The sequence below is a fragment of the Heterocephalus glaber genome, unplaced genomic scaffold, assembly GCF_053883595.1.
Source record: "Heterocephalus glaber isolate CG9 unplaced genomic scaffold, H.glaber_assembly_v1.0 deba00001463, whole genome shotgun sequence".
Classification (NCBI taxonomy): Eukaryota; Metazoa; Chordata; class Mammalia; order Rodentia; family Bathyergidae; genus Heterocephalus; species Heterocephalus glaber.
This window is the reverse complement of record NW_028258310.1, coordinates 12,231,471-12,251,455: the sequence shown is the minus strand read 5'-3', so window position 1 is coordinate 12,251,455 and position 19,985 is coordinate 12,231,471. Positions and strand designations below refer to the sequence as shown.

The window sequence follows — 19,985 nt, the reverse complement described above, 5'->3', positions numbered from 1 at the left end:
TAAGAGGGATATGTTTTTGAGATCAATTTCACAGCTTGGAGATTATGGTTAATAACATGTCATATATTTTGAAGTTGTTAAAATAATAGATTTTAAATGTACTCATCACAAAGTGATATAGTGTCACAGGAGACTATGTGAATTTGTCTGATTTAATCACTCAACATCTATCCATCCATTAATATATCACATTGTTCCCCACAGTGTTATACATTTATTAATGAAAATATTTCTTTTTAAAAAGGACATGCACAATAAGTTCTCTGGAAACCTAGAGTCCATCACCCCCAGAAAAGAATGCTTTATGACAATCATTCTGATTGCTTTTAATTTTCTGAAAAGTATTAACTAAAATAAAAAAATAGATGAGATCACATGTAAAATGTCATTGTAGTAGGCAGAAAATTTTATGATTTTTTAGTTTACTATTTTTCTTCCAATTCATTTATTTTGACCTTAAGGAGTAGAATTAAAATGAGTCAAAGACATAGAGAGACAGATTTGGGCTTAATGTGAAGAATTACTTTGTAATAGATTTGAAGAATGGTGATTTTGATGGATGTCCATTTATAGAGGACTGGAAGTATGATTTTATAATAGATGAAATGATATAGCCCCCGAAAATATCCTGTGATTTTCTTGAACTTGTTAGTTTTGACCAAAAGGATATCTCAGTGTATCCTTTATGTGCTAAAAAATCTCTGAATGGATTTAATATTCACTCTTCTCTGATAGCAATTTAATTCAGCAGATTTCTCCCATATAGTTTGAGCCATGGAGCACTAACATAATCTAATAGATACAAAATCAAAACCTTGACCATGTAATTTATCATAACCAACATGTATTAAATGCACATACTTTGCTGGTAGTTGCTAAGAGTCTTGCTACTTAATGTCATTTCATCTTCACAATCATATGAAGCAGGTTTTGTGCTATCACAGATTATAGATGAAAACAGGAAACTAAGAACCTGGGAATGATAGCAAAGTCAGCGTAGGACATGTGCCATCCAGGGAAGAAAATGACAGTATATTTCTCACTAGTATGTAGACAGGATGTAGTCACTCATCAAGGCTGTTATCCTTCCTAGTCATTTTTCAATGACAAAAAGGCAATTCTGCCTCCTAGTGTCAGTTCTGTGGCCTCTGATAATTTCCCATTAAGGAAAAATAACCCTTTTAGTCAATTTATACTTGTGGTAAAGTTTAGCTCTGTTTTTGTATAAAGAAGCATGAAACAACACAATTTAAGTCTATTTTAGTAAGTTCCATTCATCAGTATAAAAAGTTATTACTTCATGTATTTTGGATATTTAAAGGCTATAGAGTTTTTGACAAACAGTTTTCCAGGCCAGGGATTTAGCTCAGTGGTTCCGTCACCTGACTTGAGAAACAGTTTTCCCTCCATAGTTATTTTTTGCATACTTTGCATATGAAAACTGTCTTGTCAAGTGTTTAAAATATTCAAATTTCATTGATTATATAGAATCTTATATTTATTAGAACACATTAAAACATTTTCCAAAATTATGTAATTTTGAGTCTATATAGTGCCATTGAATGATTTGTGTCATATGTCCAGTTATGCTATAGACCCAGGCCATTAAGCTCAAACTTCAACATTGTTACTTACTCAAAATCTTAAGAGCTATTGCTGTCCCTTCATTCCTTCATTTCCTTCACAGGCTTATGTTTGGAAAATTTCGTTATAGTGATAATGATATCAATCTTCAATGTCACATAGACTGTTCCCTTTATTATGTACCAGGTACTGTTCTAATTGCTTTCTATGTATCAGCTCATTAAATTCTCCTAACATTCCTATGAGCAAATTATTCTTATTGCCCCTTGTATAGCGCCCCCCCCACACACCCCTTTAGTGATGAGGAAGGCACAAAGAGATTAGGGCACTTCTTATTTTCTTTATACAATCTGGCTCCAGAGTGCATCCTCCTCACCGCCATGCTATATTGCCTCCCAGAAGCCAAATATTACCGCTTTCTAAAAGGTGATAACCAAAGCAAAAGAATCTGAAAACATTATTGTTATACATGTACCAGGATGTTCAACAGGTTTACTCATTTACTAAAGGACTTTTACCTGCACACCACTTTCTTGAGGTGAAGTGAACCACTCTAGTTTATTATCTAATAAAATGACCCACTGCTATGGATGGCCCTTCGGGGTTGCTTGAGAATAGTAATAGTAATGAAGGGTCAATCAATGAATGTAACGGATGCACTCTACTGAGTTAAGAACCATTTCTTCTTTTCTCTCCTTTTCCCCCTTTTCCTTATAGCAAAGGAAAAGACAAAGCAAGAGCAAAGACTAAAAGAGAAACTGCGAAGGTAATTTTCTTAGAAATTATGATGATGAGTCCTGACACTCTTTCTTTACAAAATCTATGTATATCATTAGTATAAATGATTCTTGTTTAAGTTTCATGCCTACGATGAAGAATAACAACAAAAAGAAACTTTTAACCTTTGTGCAAGCCTGTAATCTCAGCTACTAGGGAGGCTGAAGCTGGAGGATCATAAGAGCCTGGAAGTTGAATACCAGGCTGGGCAACACATCAGGACCTTACCTTAGAAAGAGAATGGAGGAGAGAGAGTGAAAGAGGGAGAAGGAGAGAGAGGGGGGAGAGAGAGAGGAGAGAGGAGAGAGAGAGGAAGAAGAGGAAGAATAAGAAGAGGAGGAAAATGTGGAGAAGGAAGAAAAAGAGGAGGAGGAAGAAGAGGAGAAAGAAGAAAAAAGAAGGAATAAAGACAAGCCAAAAAAAAAATGGATCTTGATTAGATGATTTGAGAATACAAATTTAACTTCATGATTATTCAAATTTTGAAGCTTATTTCATTATAAATGGAGTGTTATCTTTGTAAGGTACGTTTTTCATATTTGATTTATATTCTAAGGCTCAGATTATTGATATTAATATGTATAGTTTGCTAAGTTTAATTTACATCATTCATACCTGTTACTTCCAACAGAGAGTACAAGATCTCTATCATCCCAATTCACAAGCAAAATGCATATATAGTATCGTATTTGATCTTTGTCACCATCCAGCTATGGAGGAAGCATTAGTTTTCTTGTCTTCAATTGCCATTATTAAGTATGTTTTGACTTTCCGATTATTTTTAGTCTGCCATCCATGATTTTATAATTTTAGAGATAACATAGCCAAATCTGTGTGTAGACCCTGGATTACTTTGATGTAATAAACTTATGCAAGACTTACCTTTATTTTTTCTTTTTCTTAACATCTGCAAAAGAAACCTATTCATTATTTGGGGACAGTTAGCACAATTCAAATTTTACCTTTGAACTAAATTTTTATTATATTTTTGTTAGCTGGTACTTTTTATTAGTAATTTAGAACTGAAAATCTGTTTCATCCGTTGAATTTCATCAATTGACAAATCATCTCAAATCTTCCTGGTGGTCCTATCCCTTCCCTCCTTCTCTCCACTTCCATTGTACTCTCCTGATTCAAATCCACACCCATCCCTAGACAAAGATTCTCTCACAGAATGATGTCACTTCCTTCAAGGAACATCCTTATTCTCTCTTCCACCTAAACAAATGTGGCTTTATTTCTTAGTTGGAGTATGATTTTTTTTCTCTGCTTTCTCAGCCTCCTAACAACAAAGCACTGTCCAGTAATGTCCTCAGTATCACCAGGAAGGCTTCTCCTTGTGGTCCAGTTAATCTCCTCAACTGTGATCTCTTCTAGACTTTGTAGATTGCAATATGCAGCACAACAGAAATATAGCTTTTCTGTTATTATAAGCATCTTGGAAGAAAAACAGTGATAAATGTTTGCTAATGGCTATAATACCAGGACAATTTTAAATTCATGTGGGAGCTCTGTCCTTACTGATTTTATTTTATTTTTTGGTACCGGGGATCGAACTCAGGACCTTATGCTTGCGCAGCAGGAAGCGAAACCGCTGAGCTAAATCTCCGGCCCCTTACTGATTTTTTGATTCATGTCATCTCTTTTATTTTTTACTTTTCTGCATTACTGTGTATTATATATTACTCAAAAGGAAAAGATGCAGGAAAATTAGAAAACTTCTCTCAGAAATTTTGTTGTTGTTGTTTTCCAGGAAAGCTGCAGTGAGTTTCGAAACTTAGTGAGGAATGGAATGCTCATGTGCACCAGGGAGAATGACCCTGTCCCTGGCCCCGACGGAAAGATGCATGCAAACAAGTGTGCCATGTGTGCAAGCGTGTTGTAAGTATCCACCTCCACCTCTCATGATACACGTCTCATCATTATTCTACTTTGTGTCTCAGATCCTTCCTGCACATGCAGAGCACATACTGTAAAATATTAAGTAATGTTGGATCACAGAATAACATTGTTATTCTCTGGTCACCCATCCTTCTATCTTCTGATTATGTCAAAGGGAAATATTCAACTTAGTACTAGATTTTTTTAAACACTTGATTGTCTTTTTTTATATAACAAAGACAATACAAGTTTCATGATCTGGATTTTGTGCTCTCTCTAGTCTCTCCCACATTCTGATATATTTTACAATTCTGTGAAGATATTCAAATATGGATTAAAAGAAACATAGTTGGATACAGGCCTGTGGGAATAATGATTATTAAAATAACCCAAACAAGAAGTGGAGTAGAGAGGAGGACTTTGTATGTGTTTTCAGGACATTAATATGTACAGGTGAAATGCTTACTTTGCTAAGTGGCTTAGTGTAGAGTGAAACACTAAGAAGCGGCTATGTTCTAGACATTTACTAAAATATCTTCCTGTTAATCTAGGCCAGGGTCTTCTAGGTTGTTCTTTTGCAGAGTGGTGTGGGTAAATCAGAGAGAAGTGCTCCACTGTGTAGAAGTTGAGTATCATCATGTCTAATTCTCTCACTTCTTAGTCTACTAACCCTCTCCTATTCACTTTAAAATAAACTGGAGATGTGAAGGGGGTTTGGAGATGGGGAAATGGAAAGGTGGGGAGGGGGAGGTAAAAATGATGAAGATGCAACTTGAATATGTACCAGTTCCTCAAGATAAATGTAATTCTTATGCATCACAAACATATATTAATAAGAAAGAAAAGAAAAACTAAAATAAATTTTAAAAATAAAGTACAAAGTTATTAATTATCTCAGATTTCACAGGTCTTGGCCCAATGTTAAGTACATGCACATGGTTCCTTAGAAGGAGAGACTGACAGAGTAGCACGATAGAATAAATAATGACCTGACATTCAAGAAATCAGTGTTTTTGTCTTATTCTTTCAATTTTCTGGTACTGTAGTAATAACTAAATACCGTCAATGTTGGTTCCACCAACCTTTCATAGTTGATGTGCTGCCCATCAGCAGAAAATAGCAAGAAACCAAGACTTGGTCTTATGATTGACCTCAAAAAATTAGCTGTTGATTCTGGTGGGTTTTTTGGTACCAGGGATCGAACTTGGGATCTTGCGATTGCGAGGCAAGTGGCGGAACTACTGAGCTAAATCCCCGGCCCAAACTGCTGATTCTTACTAGACTTGAATTACTATTGTAATCCAAAACTTGAATTTCAATGTGGGCTTTAGTTCCATTAAAAATTACATTTACTCTTTTTTTTTTTATAGTGAACCATGGTTTGTGTGATGATTGGCCCATCATATTTTCTGGCATTACCCTTTGCTTTCATCATTGATATAGTACTTATCAGGATAAAAGAAGTTTCATAATTAAAAAATATTCAAGACAATGGTGGCTTCTGATAGCTCATTGATTGAAATCACTGATCCACCCAAAATAAGAAGTCTGAGGGCCTCATACTGATAAAAATGCAGGCTTGTTTCATTATTGTCACTTTTTAGAGGGAGAATATATAAAGCTAAGTTTTCTGCATATTTGCCAGAGCATTTTAATAGCCCCTCCTGGGATAATTTGTCCTAAAGATTTCTGACCTTTGGTATGGAAGTTTCTCTTTCTTTCTTGAAAAATAATACCAAAGTCATTGTAGTATTTTATTTAACTTGTATCTTCTTCTGTTGCAGTCAACTTGAAGAAGAGGAGAAAAAAAATAACAACAGAGAAAAAGAGAAAGTTGAAGCTGAAAAAGTTAAAAGAGAAGCAGTAGAGGTAGTTGTTGCACATTATCATAGCTGTGTACATATTTGACGATCGTTTTTGTTAGCCAAGCCTCCCATGCCTTCTAATCCTAGCATCCTTCATGACCTTGCAAACTGAAAAAAATATATTTGGATCATCCTCATATATAAGAATACTCCTTTATTTTATTTTATTTTGGTACCAAAGATCAAACTCAGGACCTTGCACTTGAGAGGCAGGCGGTGGAACCTCTAAGCTAAATCCCTGGCCCCTACTCCTTCTTTATTGATATTGTTCACCCTTCTGAGTTATAAACAGAAGGATCATTTAAAAATATAAGGTAGATCACACCACCATGATTTCGCTCAAAGTAAGAACTAAGATCCTGGTAGGAGCTTACTATACCATACTTGATCTGATTCCTGCCATCTCTCAGGCCTCATTTCCTGCTATTCTACATATTATTCTTCTTGTGGCAGTTATACTGGCCATTTGTTGCTTGGTGGAAATGCCAAGAATCAATCCATTGTTCCATTTCTTGTAGAGTCAGTAACAATATAGTAAAAAATTTGATCTGGACTCATACTGTCAGGGTTGAAATCCTTGCTCCATATTAGCAGTAAGGTCATGCATAACATCTTTGCATCTTAATTTCTTCATTGAATATCCATATTAATGACATTATTATAACATTTTTATAAAGTCCTACAAATTAACCTATGTATGACAGCACAGTGTTTCCCATATCTTAAGTACACAATGTATAATATTACATTTATTATCATTAATGCTACTATTTATCTATTCTTTGTCCAACAGAATGTGTCACGTTGGACAGTTAACCAATTCTTGAACATACAATGACCTTTATTTTCTGTAAGACTTTCAGCCAGGAATGTTTCTTCCTTACATGAAATTTTTGGCCAATTTTCATGGTATTTAATAAGTACTAGATGCTTGCTAAGGATTTTCCCCTTTTGTATAATATACTTAATAACTTCACCAATTATGATGCCAGTATTTTTCTTTAGTTTTCAGTTATATCACTTGTTTAATTATAACTTATAATTGTTTCTCTATATTTTCTGTGATTTTTTTAGGTTAGAGTCTGTCAAGGATCTCACTGGGCTAGAATCAAAAGATTGGCAGGGCTACATTCCCCTCTGGAGTCCTTGCTTTTCTACACTCTGGAGGCCATCATTCTTGGACCTCTTCCTCCATCTCCAAATGCAACAACATACATCTCTCTGGCTGTTCTTTGATCACGTCTCATTTTCTGTTCTGCCTCATTCTTTTGGTTTTAAGGATTGGCCCTTGTGATTACATTGGAAGCATTAAGATAATCCAGAATTCATAGTCCTTATCCTAAGCAGCTTTGCAAAGCCCGTTTCTTATGCAAACAGATTCACAGGACCCAAGTATTGGGGACAGGTGAAGACTATTACTACATACTGGAAATTTTTTACACTTTAAGAGACAGTGAATTATTCCTTTTACCTTTCACAGTGCCTAGCCAGCTCTCTTCTAATGAGATTACTGTTATTAATAATAAATAATATGTGACTTAGGCCTCTGAAATAAATCTTGACTAATATGGACCTTTCCTACACACATCCCTTATATTTTAGGCATTGTATTATAGTTTTCAAAGGGGTCCTGTGGAGGAAGATGTCCAACATTTAGTTGTTTGGTTCTTAAATCCTCCTTCATTTTGCCAGGAGCTGTGCCGTGAATACCGAAAATACATGAGAAATGGACACCTCCCCTGCACCAGAGAAAATGACCCTATCGAGGGTCTGGATGGGAAGATTCATGGCAATACATGCTCCATGTGTGAGGCCTTCTTGTGAGTAGAGCTGCAGCCACAGCTGCTGCTGACTGTAAGAGAAAGACCTTGGGTGGGTGAAAGGGATGTCATCCAAGGTTTGCTAAAGGAGGTAGATTATGAAGCCTGTCTTTGTACTGAGCTCATAGATTTATTATCATAAAACCACATACTTCAGACATTTCTTTCTAGTGTTCTGAGACCATGTACTACAGACAAATTCTCCTTGCCCTAATGGCTTAGAAGGATGAGACTTGATTTCTGCATATAGGTCATTCTCATGGATAATCCAGTGACGTACTGATTGGGCACTAACTAGATGATATGGGTTAGGATCTAGTCAACATCATAGTTTCTTGAGATGAAGAATATCTGTACTTTATAAAAGAAATACAGCAGCAAAACTGTATTCACTGGTTTGCTAGGGCATGTATGTCTTATTCTCTGAGCAACATTAAAAACCAGAACAAGGATGTCATTTACCTTTTGATTCCCAGGTTAAGTTGACAGAGATGTCGAAGTAAAGGAATATTTTCCTCTGGAGAGATTTTCCCTTTAAGATAATATGAACTGGGTGCTAAGAATGATTCTCCCTTACCTCTCTCTTACAGCCTTCAAGAAGCAAAAGAGAAGGAAAGTGAATCCACAGGAAAAGTTAAAAGAGAAGCCGAAAAGGTAGTTGTTCATATCACAATAAAAGGGTGATGTTTTGCCATTTTCCTGTAAAAATCACTGACAGAATTGCTGAAGACCCTAACTGGTGGGGAAGTTGGAGTTCATTTAGTACAGAGCTGACAAACTTTTGCATAAAGGACCAGATAGTGAGTAATTTCAGCTTTGTGACCATAAAGTCTCTACCACTACCACCTACCTCTGCTGTGTAACACCACCCTGTATTATGCAACATAAGGGGTATGAGTGTGTTCACATAAAACTTTCTTCACAAAAACAACATCAAAGCTTGTTTTCAAATCCTGTATCAGCTTCATTCCCATATTGTAAAATGAAGATTTAAATCCAGAGAGAAAGAGGAACTTGCCTACAAAGTTACTAGAATTATTGCTATTGGTATCCATATCTTCATGTTTCAGTGTTCTTACAGTTGAAAAGTGGAAACAATAAAATTAAAACCTATAATTCCTGACATGAAATCTAGCATTGTTACTAACATAGTAAGTGTTTTAGTCCCACATTTTGTCAAATTAGATGTATGTCTCTTGCTTTACTTTTTTTCATATATTTTAAAATTTATTCTATGTTTTATTCATTTTTTTGACTTTTATTAGTACATGTTTGCAGTACATAATGATTACATTCACTGTAGGGGATTAGTACATGTATGTAACACAATTCAATTCCCTTCTCCCCACCCCCACCCCTTTTATCCTTCCAGCATCAGATTCATTTATTTATAAGACTTTATAAAGTTAATTATTATAGATACAGATTAAAAACCAGACTAATAGGCCAAAGAACAAATAAGATATGAAATAAAATTGTACTAAGTCAAGGTACACTTGCTGATACATTGTCCAAGCTGGATTACAATATCTTTATTTCTTTGTCTTTTTTCCTATTGTCTGTCTTTTATTATGTACTTTATATATTGAGTTCTTCATAGAAGAGAACCATAAGATATTTAAGCTTGTGTGTCTCAGGTTTTCTTACTTAACATTATGGTCTCAAGGTGCAACCATTTTCCTACAAATGGCTCAAGTTTGTCCTTCTTTATGGAAGCATAATACTCTATTGTGTATATATACCACATTTTAATTTTTGAATTAATTAGTTTTATTGGTACACTTTAGACATACATAATGATCATATTCATCACAGAGAATTTGTACCTGTGCATGATATATCTTGATTCTTCTTTTTTTCCCCCACTCACTTCCCATCCCTTCAACCCTTTTTCTTCTCATTCTTTACGAAAACTTTGTTTTCATTTTTTTTCTCTTTTTTTCCATTTTTTCTCTTGCTTTACGTTTAATTATTTTCTAGTATCAGCCCACTGGAGAAAGATAAATAAGTAGTATACTCAAACAATATTTTCTTGGGTCAAAATGACTAACCCCAGATAAATTATTACAGGTTTTAGTCATTTTTTTCTGCTCCTCTCAAGGACAATTGATACTAAAAATGATCTCTAGGGCCAGGGATTTGGCTCAGTGGTTCTGCTGCCTGCCTTTCATGTGCAAGGTCCTGAGTTTGATTGCCGGTACAAAAAAAAAAATCTCTCTAAAGATGATCATATTCAGATGCTATAGGATTGGCTTGTTTAAAATTGCATTATATACAACTGTGCATTTGAATTTTAAAATAATGTGAATAGTTCATACAGAAAACAGCTTAACTTTCCAATATGTGCAAGACAAAATTCTTCAGAAGGAGACAGTTTCTAATTTCATTCCCACTACTATTATATCATATCACCATACTTTTGCAAAATGTGACCAGTTATAGAGTCTGGCAGAGCCGGAGAAAGAGAAGAGTCAGAGGCAGAGCTAGAGAAAATTTTATTGCATCACCCTCATTGAATTTCAACTTGAGCTAAAGATTAAGGGAAAACACAAAATCAATATTAATTGCCACCAGAGCTGAAGTCTTTGAGCATAAGTGATTTGTTTATTCTTTCCCAGTTGCTCACATAATTCTGTTTTTTTGTTTTTAATTTTTTAAAATTAATTTTACTGGTACATTTTAGGTATAAAATAAAATGACATTCATCATTGGAAATTTGCACCTTTACATAATCTCTCTTAGTTCTTATTTTTTCCCCATTCCCCTGCCTGTCCTTCAACCCCTCCATCCCTCCCTATCTACAAAGACATTGTTTCCATTTTTTCACTTTCTCATATTAATTCCATTGCCTTCTTTCCTTTCCCCTACCCCTCCCACTTCCCCTTCCCCTTTGCCCCTTTTCTTCCTATTTCACATTATCTATTATACCTTTTAGTCCTTATTTACACTTTAAGTTTCTCACACTAGAGAAACTATTCGGTATTTACACATGTGTCCTGTTTATTTCACTGATGAGTATCACCTTATTGTGCATCCATTTAGCTATAAATGTCTCTAATTTCTCATTCTTTATGGTTGAGTAGTACTCCACTTTATTTAAAAACCACATTTTCTTTATCCAGTCTCCAGTTGATGGGCAATTGGGCTGCTTTCAAGTTTTAGCTATTACAAATGGTGCCGCTGTGAACATGGGTGCACATATATCACTGTGGTATGATTCTTTTAATTCTTTGGAGAAGATACCCAGCAGGGGAATAGTTGGGTCAAATGGGACTTCCAGTCCTAGTTCTTTGAGGTATCTCCATACTGATTTCCACAGTGGCTGCACCAGTCTACACTCCCAACAGCAGTGGAGCAGGGTTCCCCTTTTCCCACAGCCCCGCCAGCATTTGTTATTGGTTGATTTCTTGGTAGCAGCCATTTTTTCTGGGGTGAGGTGGAATCTCAGTGTTGTTTTCATTTGTATCTCTTGAATGACCAGTGATGTTGAACATTTTTTCATATGTTAATTTTCTATTTCTACTTCTTTGTCTGGGAAATGTCTGTTCATTTCAGATACCCATTTTTGGATTGGGTCTTTAAATTTGGGAGGTCTGATTTTTTAAAGTTCTTTATAGATTCTAGATAGTAGACTTTTGTCTGAGGAACAGCAGATGAAAAATTTTTCCCACATTGTGGGTTGCCTCTTCACACTGTTGGTGGTTTCTCTTGCTGTGCAGAAGCTTTTTCTTAAGAAGAGATCCCACTTGTTGATGGTTTGGGCTAGTTCACAGGTAACTGAGGTTTTGTTCACAAAATCTTTTCCTACACTAATGTCTCCAAGAGTGCTACCTAACCTCTGTTCCAGCCAGTTCAGCGTTTCTTTTTAAATATTTAGATCTTTAATCCATTTTTATTTTGTTTTAGTGCATGGTGAGAGATATAGGTCTAGTTTTAATCTTTGGCAAGTTGAAACCCAATTTTTCCAGCACCATTTATTAAAGATGCTATCTTTTCTCCAGTGAGCGTGTTTGGCTCCTTTGTCAAAGATGAGGTCCCTGAGTGTCTCTGGAGTTGTTTCTGCATCTTCTAATCTGTTCCACTGGTCCTCGGGTCTGTTCTTTGCCAGTACCATGGTGTTTTTATCACAGTAGCTTTGTAGTATAGTTTCAAATTGGGGATTATGATACCCCCTGCCATGTCTCTGTTGTCTAGAATTGCTTTTGCTATTCTGGGGCTCTTACCCATTTAAATGAATTTTTGGATTGTTTTCTCAAGGTCTGTGAAGTATGCTGCTGGAATTTCAATTGGGATTGCATTGAATCTATATAGCAGTTTTGGAAGTATGGCCATTTTCACTATGTTGATCCTTCCTACCCAGGAGCAGGGGATGTCTTTCCATGTCCTGATATCCTCTTCAGTCTCTCTTTTCAGAGTGCTATAGTTTTCAGAGAAGAGGTCTTTGATTTCTTTCATTAGGTTGATTCCTAGGTATTTCAGTTTTTTGGATGTTATTGTGAAAGGAATTGTTTGCCCTATTTCTGTCTGCCAGTCTGTTGTTCGTGTAGAGGAAAGCTATTGTTTTTTGTGTGTAGACCTTGTAACCAGTTACTTGACTGAATTTGGTTACTAAGTGTAGAAGACTTTTGGTGGAGTTCTTTTAGTCTTCTATATAAAGTATCATGTCATCTGCAAATAATGACAATTTGACTTCTTCATTTCCTACCTTTATTCCTTTTATTTCTTTCTCTTGTCTAATTGCTGTGGCTAATATTTCCAAAACTATATTGAATAGGAGTGGTGATAGTGGACATCCTTGTCTTATGCCTGATTTTAGTGTGAAGGATTTCAGTTTTTGATCATTTAGTATGATATTTGCTGTTGGTTTTTCATGGATAGCTTCTAAAGGATTGAGGTAGAGACCATCTATTCCTATTATTTGTAGGGTTTTTATCATAAATGCATGTTGGATTTTCTCAAATGCTTTTTCTGCATCTATGGAGATGATCATATGGTTTTTGTCCTTGGCTCTATTGATATAGTGTATTACATTGATTGATTGTTTATGTTGAACAAACTGTGCATGCCTGGGATGAATCCCATTTGGTCATCTTCTTGATGATCTTCTGCATTCTACTTGCCAGTATCTTACTAAGGATTTTTGCATCTATGCTCATTAGTGAGATTGGCCTATAGTTCTCTTTATCAGTTGTGTCTTTCTTTGCTTTGGGGCTCAAGGTGATGTTTGCTTCCAGGAATGAATTTGGGAATATTGCTTCCCTTTCAAATTCATTGAAGAGTTTAAACAGTAGTGGCAGTAGTTCCTCTCTAAATATCTTGTAGAATTTGGCAGTGAAGCCATCAGGATGCGGGCTTTTCTTAATTCATAAGTTTTTAATTACATTTTCAATTTCATTGGTTGATATTGGGTTGTTTAGAATTTTTAGGTCTTCCTTATTCAACTTTGGTAATTCATACTTATCTAGGAATCTGTCCATTTCTTCTGTGTTTTCTATCTTATTGACATATAGGTTCTCAAAGTAGGTATTGATGATCCTCTGGATTTCTTCTGGGTCCATTGTAATTTCATCCTTTTCATTCCTAATTGCATGGATTTGGGCTTTTTCTTTTCTTTTTCTGATAAGTTTGGCTAAGGGTTTTCAATATTGTTTATTCTTTTGAACAAACAACTCTTGGCTTCATTGATTTTTTGTATTGTTCTCTTAGCCTCCATTGCATTGATTTCTCCTCTGATCTTTATAATTTCCTCCCCTGTATGAGCTTTGGATTTGTCTTGCTCTTCTTTTTCTACAAGTTTGAGGTTCAGCATCAGGTTGTTTAATTGGGCTCGTTCTGTTTTCCTAATATGCGTATTCACTGCTATGAATTTCCCTCGTAAGACTGCTTTCATTGTGTCCCATAGATTCTGATATGTTGTATTGTTATTGTCATTTAATTGAAGGAACTGTCTGATTTCTTCTTTAATTTCCTCTGTGACCCATTGGTTATTCAGAAGTGTGTTGTTCAATTTCCACATGCTTATGAAATTTTTTGAGTTTCTTTTGCTATGGATCTCCAATTTCATCACAGTATGGTCTGATAATATACAGGGGATAACTTCAATTCCTTTGCACTTACTTAAACATGTTCTATGTGTGAGTATGTGGTCTATTTTGGAGAATGACCCATGTGCATCTGAGAAGAATGTGTATTCTGATTTTGTGGGGTGGAAGACTATAAACATCTGTTAAGTTCATTTGTTCAAGAGTTCGATTGAGTTCTAGTATTTCATTACTCATTTTTTGTCTAGTTGATCTATCTATTTGTGACAGTGTGGTGTTGAGGTCCCCCACTACAATTGTATTAGTGCATATATGACTTTTCATGTCCATTAGTATTTGTTTTATATAGTTGGGTGCACTAGTTTTGGTGCATAGATATTTATGATTGTCATCTCTTCCTGTTGGATTGCTCCCTTTACAAGGATGTAGTGTCCTTCTTCATCCCTCTTAATCAGTGTTGGTTTGAAATCGACTTGATCTGCAAAGAGAATAGCTACTCCTGGTTTTTTTCGGGTTCCTGTTGCATGGAGTATTGTTTTCCACCCTTTAACTTTCAGTCTATGAGATTCCTTTTGCATTAAGTGTGTTTCTTGTATGCAGCATATTGTTGCATTTTGCTTTTTGACACATTCTGCCAGTCTATTTCTTTTGATTTGTGAATTGAGACCATTAACATTGATGGTTATAACTGAAACGTATTGACTTGTCATTGCCATGACTTTTTCTTTTTGTTGGATTCTCCCCCTTTACATTTAATTTGTCATGCCCAATGGATTCATTCTGCAGGGCTTCCTGGGCTTGTGATCTTCATTGTCTTTTCCTAGGATGTTGTTTAAAATTTTTTGGAGTGCTAGTTTGGTATTCATGAAGTTTCTAAGATGCTCTTTGCCAGGAAGGATCTTATTTCACTATCTATTTTGAAAGATAGTTTTGCAGGGTACATCAATCTGGTTTGGAGGATGTTTCCCTTTAGGGCTTGGAATATGTCATTCTTCTTGCCTTGAGGGTTTGCGTTGAGAAGTCTGATGTGATTCTGCTGTGCTTTCCTTTGTATGTGATTGATTTCTTTTCTCTAACTGCTTGTAGAATTTTGTTCTTCTGTTGGATTTCTGGAATCTTAACAATTATATGCCTATGTGTAGATTCTTTTTTATCAAAGCTAGTTGGAGTTCTATATGCCTCACTTATCTTTTTGTCAAGTTTTTTCCCCCTGCTTGGGAAGTTTTCTGCCAGCTCTTCTGTGAACAGTTTATTTTATGTCATCTGCACTCTCTCCTGTTTTTTCTTTGACTCCAATCAGTCTTATGTTATTCTTCTTTGTATCATCTAGCAGCTGCTCAATTAATTTCTCCTGGTCCCTTACTATTTTAATGAAATTTTTCTTTTCCTCATCACTAATTGCAATCTTATTGTCTATATCTGAAATTCTGTCCTCACATTGGCTCATTCTGCTGCATAAACTTTCAATGGAGTTTTTAATCTCTTGGAAATCTGTTTGCTTCTGTTTTATGGATTCCATTTGTTTCCTGTGTTGGGATTCCATCATGTTCCTCAGCTCCTCTATTTTTTTTATCTGTTCCCTCTCTAGATTTATTAATCATGTCTTGCACTATGGGCACACTCTGCTGTTATCTGAGAAGTTATTTCTGATATCATTTTTTCCAGATCCTCTTTCATTGCCAGTTCAGAGAGTCCAGATTATTGAGTATCAGATTGTTCCATCTTGTTTCCTTCTGGAGTTGCTTTAGGTGATCTAGGAGTCTAGTTTTGAGACTTGTTTAAGTGTCTTCTCATTTCAACAGGGGAGGGGGTTGCAGGGGGAGGGATGTATGCTGCTGGTGTCCACGAGGCTCACCTCCTTGGTGCTGGTTGCTGTGGTAAGGTGGCCAGGAAAGTTCACCTTCCTCACATAATTCTGGAGTTCACATCTGCTGAGCACTTTCTGGATGGTATTACCATATACACACATGCACACACAGAGATACATATACACCCATATATTATACATTCTCACATAACCTGGGAAATACATTGAATACTTAATATATATTGGCCATTGTTATTTTAACTATGTTAGGGAGGCCCTTTTATTTCCTTTTATAAATAAAATAACTAAACTGAAGCCCAGAGAGCCAATGACCCTCACTCAAAGTCTCTTGGTGGCAGAATTGAAATTCTAACTAACAATATGATGTAGCTGTAAACACAGTAATGCTTCTCAAGCTTTACTTAAGGCATACATTGCTCACTTTCCTATTTCTATGACAAAGTACCTGACATACATAATTTAAGGACGAGAGGTGTATTTTGGCTTATGATTTCAGAGGCTTAGCTCATGGTGGCTGATTTCAAGACAGAAAGGCCATGGTGGAAGGCCATGGTAAAGGAAGTCTACTCAACCTATGGTGGCTGTAAAGCAGAGAGAGAAGGAAATAGGTGAGAGAGAGAGAGAGAGAGAGAGAGAGAGAGAGAGAGAGAGAGAGAAAGAGAGAGAGAGAGACTATTCAAAGGCAAACTTTCAATGATCCACCTCTTTCTAACTGGGGCTGACCTCAAAACTACACATTCAAATATGAACTTATCACTGGTTTAATCCACTGATAAATATAATGCCCCCATGATCCAATCACCTTCCAAAATCCCCACCTCTGAACACAGGAGACTGGTAAGGGACATTTTAGATTTAAATTATAAAATAGTATTATTCTAAGTTCTTTAGGAAAAGGGAAGAATACAGAGTATGGAATAATGCTAAAGTCATGTCATAAACAGCAACAGAAGTATCTGGGGATGTTTAGTACTTGGAAGAGAATATTAGGAGAAAGGGGAGAAAGGCAAGAAAGTTTTCTGTAAATATTCGAAGAACTCTCATGTGGAAGGAGAAAAATATCCTTGATTTTTCTGAGTAGTGCACAATACTTTATCTTTGCTTACTGGTCTGGAGGAACAGACTCATTCTATTTTAATAACTTAGGAAAACAAAAAGGTAGGGTTATTTTCCAAGATCCTCCAAAAGTAGCAACATGACTAATTTGTGAAAACTCTATGGTGGGAATTTTGGAATAGTCTGGAAGATAATGGAGTCCTTAACATTAATGGTCTTCTAACAGAAATTGGATGACTTCTCGGCAGGCATAACATAGAGGGGATTGAAAGCAGTAGGGATGATTTGACCAGATACAATTTGAGGTTTCATCTTAATTTAAATGTTTTTATTCAGTGGCGTGTTGCAATGTTTGTATTGCTTTATGGTATAATAGACATGGACCATAAACCCCTGAGCAAAGACTGTAACTTATCCTCAGAAAATGCAGTTTATTAAGGAACTTTTATGTGTGTGTGGTTGCAGGTTCCATCTAGATTCACAGCTAACTTTCAAGGAAAAACAAACACACACCTCTTTTATTTTTTTAAAGCTCAACGTCTTTAGTAGAATTTAAGTGATAGAAGTGCCAGAGGGGAAAAAATCCTTAGGCCATTTTCTCTCTCTCTTTTTTTTTTCCAGGAAGTTCTTAATAACAACTCAAAAACTAATTTCCAAGAAAATACACAAGCTCTTGCTTTGTCTCCTTTTAGGACACCTGCAGTGAATATCGGGGTCTTCTGCAAAATGGAAATCTTTTCTGCACAAGAGAAAATGACCCTGTGCGTGGCCCAGATGGCAAGACCCATGGCAACAAGTGTGCCATGTGCAAGGCAGTCTTGTGAGTACACAAAGAAAGCTCTTGTCATGGTTGGAAGGGTTAGGGATGCAAAAAGCCAGGTGGGTAATATACATCATGTTTCTCCTTTCCTTATACATGAAAGTAGCAAATGATTATCTGTAAAACGGTTTCAGGTGAATTTTTATTATGGCTTCTAGGGTAGAAAATACATCATTAGGCTATTATATTTCCTATTAGTTGTAGAGTAGACCCTACCAGTGGGTCATGGCATCTTTCTTGATAAAGTTTTTTCAAGTGGAGCGTTGTCTGGATCATCTTGGAATTTCCCTTGAAAAGAGAACATAGATTTTACTATCAATGTGATTCTTCTATTCACATTTATTTCTTGAGGCTTAAAAATCATTTTTTATTATACATCTTCACACTACATAATGTTTACATTCCTTGTATGGACTTGGTATATACATAACACATCTGAATTCCTTTGTTCATCCCCTTTCCACCCCCAGAGAGAGATAGCTGTTTACCCACATTTAAAAATATATCACATTTCAGGAAATGAAGAGTAATTCTTCACACAGAATTTGGAAGTACACCTAAAATATTTAAATTACACAACAGTGATTTGCTGAATATCCACAACATAGGATGTGACTAGTGATTATACAAAGAAAAATGAAACAGACACTGTTATCAGGGATTAGTCCTCTGGGTATTAGACATGAGCATAAGGTAAGAAAATACAAGAGAGGAATAAATTGCTAAATGAAAAATGATCTATATAATGTGCTATGGTACATAAAGGGGGAGCTAGTACAAAGTTTAGAGTGGGGATATACAGTAAATGAAACATAATTTGGATAAGATTTAGACTTGACAGGAAGAAATGAGAAGCGGGGGAGCTGCCCAGTCGAATCAAAGTTAAGAAAACTATAGTATGTCATGAGCAAGCCATTAAGTTTGGTTAGGACTTGCCAATGTTTGCAACTTTGAATGCCAAAACAAGGATTTTGAGATCAATTGTGCATATACTAAGAAATTATTAACATTTTTCAGGTAGGAGAGAAAATGGCTGAAATATCCTTGCTTTAGGAAGATCCATATGTCAGCAGTTTTTAAAATGGGAAAAAAAGAAGGAATGAAAATTCAGAATGCTACTGGTACTGGGGGAAGGAGTTGCTGCAGTCCAGTGAGAGGCAGCTAGAAGAAGGAGTGGGGTAGAAAATCAGTGGATCAAGATTTTCAAGAGACACTGGCAGTCAAATTCATGTTATGTGGTAACAGATAAGCAAGCTATAAGAGAGGAAACAGTGGGCCGGGGATTTAACTTAGTGGTTTCGCCGCCTGCTGCGCAAGAGTAAGGACCCGAGTTCGATCTCCGGTACCAAAAAAAAGAAAAAGAGAGAGAGGGAACAGTTATAGAGGATCCCAGTGTTTTGTTCTTCGTGAGAAGCAGAGAATCCAGGAGGCAGATCATGCTTAGTGGAGAAGATAATTTACTCTGGGGGCCTCTTGAACATGAGATGTTTATGCGAAATATAGCTGAAGATTCCCCCAGGAATGTTTAGGAAATGATAATTACTGAGTTTGTCTTATTTCTGCTTATGTATATGTTGGTTTTTCTTTTATGGTAATAAGAGCTTTTCTAGGCAAAAGAATCCATATAATTTCTCATTTTTATTTTTAGACAAGAGGGCCAGGGACATAGTCGATGTTAATTAAATGCTGGTCAGTTCTGTACCAGCCTACTTTGGTTATGTGATGAGACAGTCACAGGATAGCTCTATTTTCTGTAAGCTATTTTTCCTTATCTTCTATTTTCTAATTTCTAGCCAGAAAGAAAATGAAGAAAGAAAGAAGAAAGAAGAGGAAAATCAGAAAAATGCTGGCAGACATGGTTCAAATGGTGGAGGAGGTAAAGCTCAGGTGAGGGCAACCTCCACTTTCCATAACCAGAGTGGCCTGGACTCACTGACAGTGGGACTGTGTCCTGGCTAAAGGAAAGGGGATGTAGGAAGAGCAGATGCTGAGCTGTCTTGGGAGAAGAGGACTGCCTCTTAGGGCTGTAGGGCAAGAAACTAACAATTGCAGTTTCTCTAGGGCTCTTTTGATACCTTTAAACATGTAAATAATTAACAATATGGTGACTTTATCCTAGCATCTTGACCCCTGGTCTAGGAATGTAGCCTTTGTGTCGATATGCCTTCTCATTAGCATCATGTGCTCTTCATTTTCTGCCATTATTCTTTCTTGCCCTGAATGGAACCAAGTTTTTGAGTTATCTTTTCTGTTAATCTAAGGCAGCATAATAGGGTGGAAGACCGTAGACTTTAGGGTCATTTGAGGTAGAAT

The 19,985-nt window shown here is 36.1% G+C and overlaps 1 protein-coding gene across 5 annotated transcripts in view; it reads left to right on the top strand.

The window, feature by feature from the left end:
• The window catches only part of Spink5 (serine peptidase inhibitor Kazal type 5), an 85,710-nt gene that overhangs the window by 45,028 nt on the left and 20,697 nt on the right, over positions 1–19,985 (top strand). For all 5 annotated transcript variants that reach the window (XM_021266176.2, XM_021266174.2, XM_087180628.1 and 2 more), the window contains exons 16-22: positions 2,302–2,350; positions 4,115–4,242; positions 6,027–6,111; positions 7,800–7,927; positions 8,518–8,581; positions 17,545–17,672; positions 19,466–19,559. In XM_021266176.2, the coding sequence (XP_021121835.2) occupies positions 2,302–2,350; positions 4,115–4,242; positions 6,027–6,111; positions 7,800–7,927; positions 8,518–8,581; positions 17,545–17,672; positions 19,466–19,559 (676 nt within the window). The remainder of the gene's footprint in view (positions 1–2,301; positions 2,351–4,114; positions 4,243–6,026; positions 6,112–7,799; positions 7,928–8,517; positions 8,582–17,544; positions 17,673–19,465; positions 19,560–19,985) is intronic.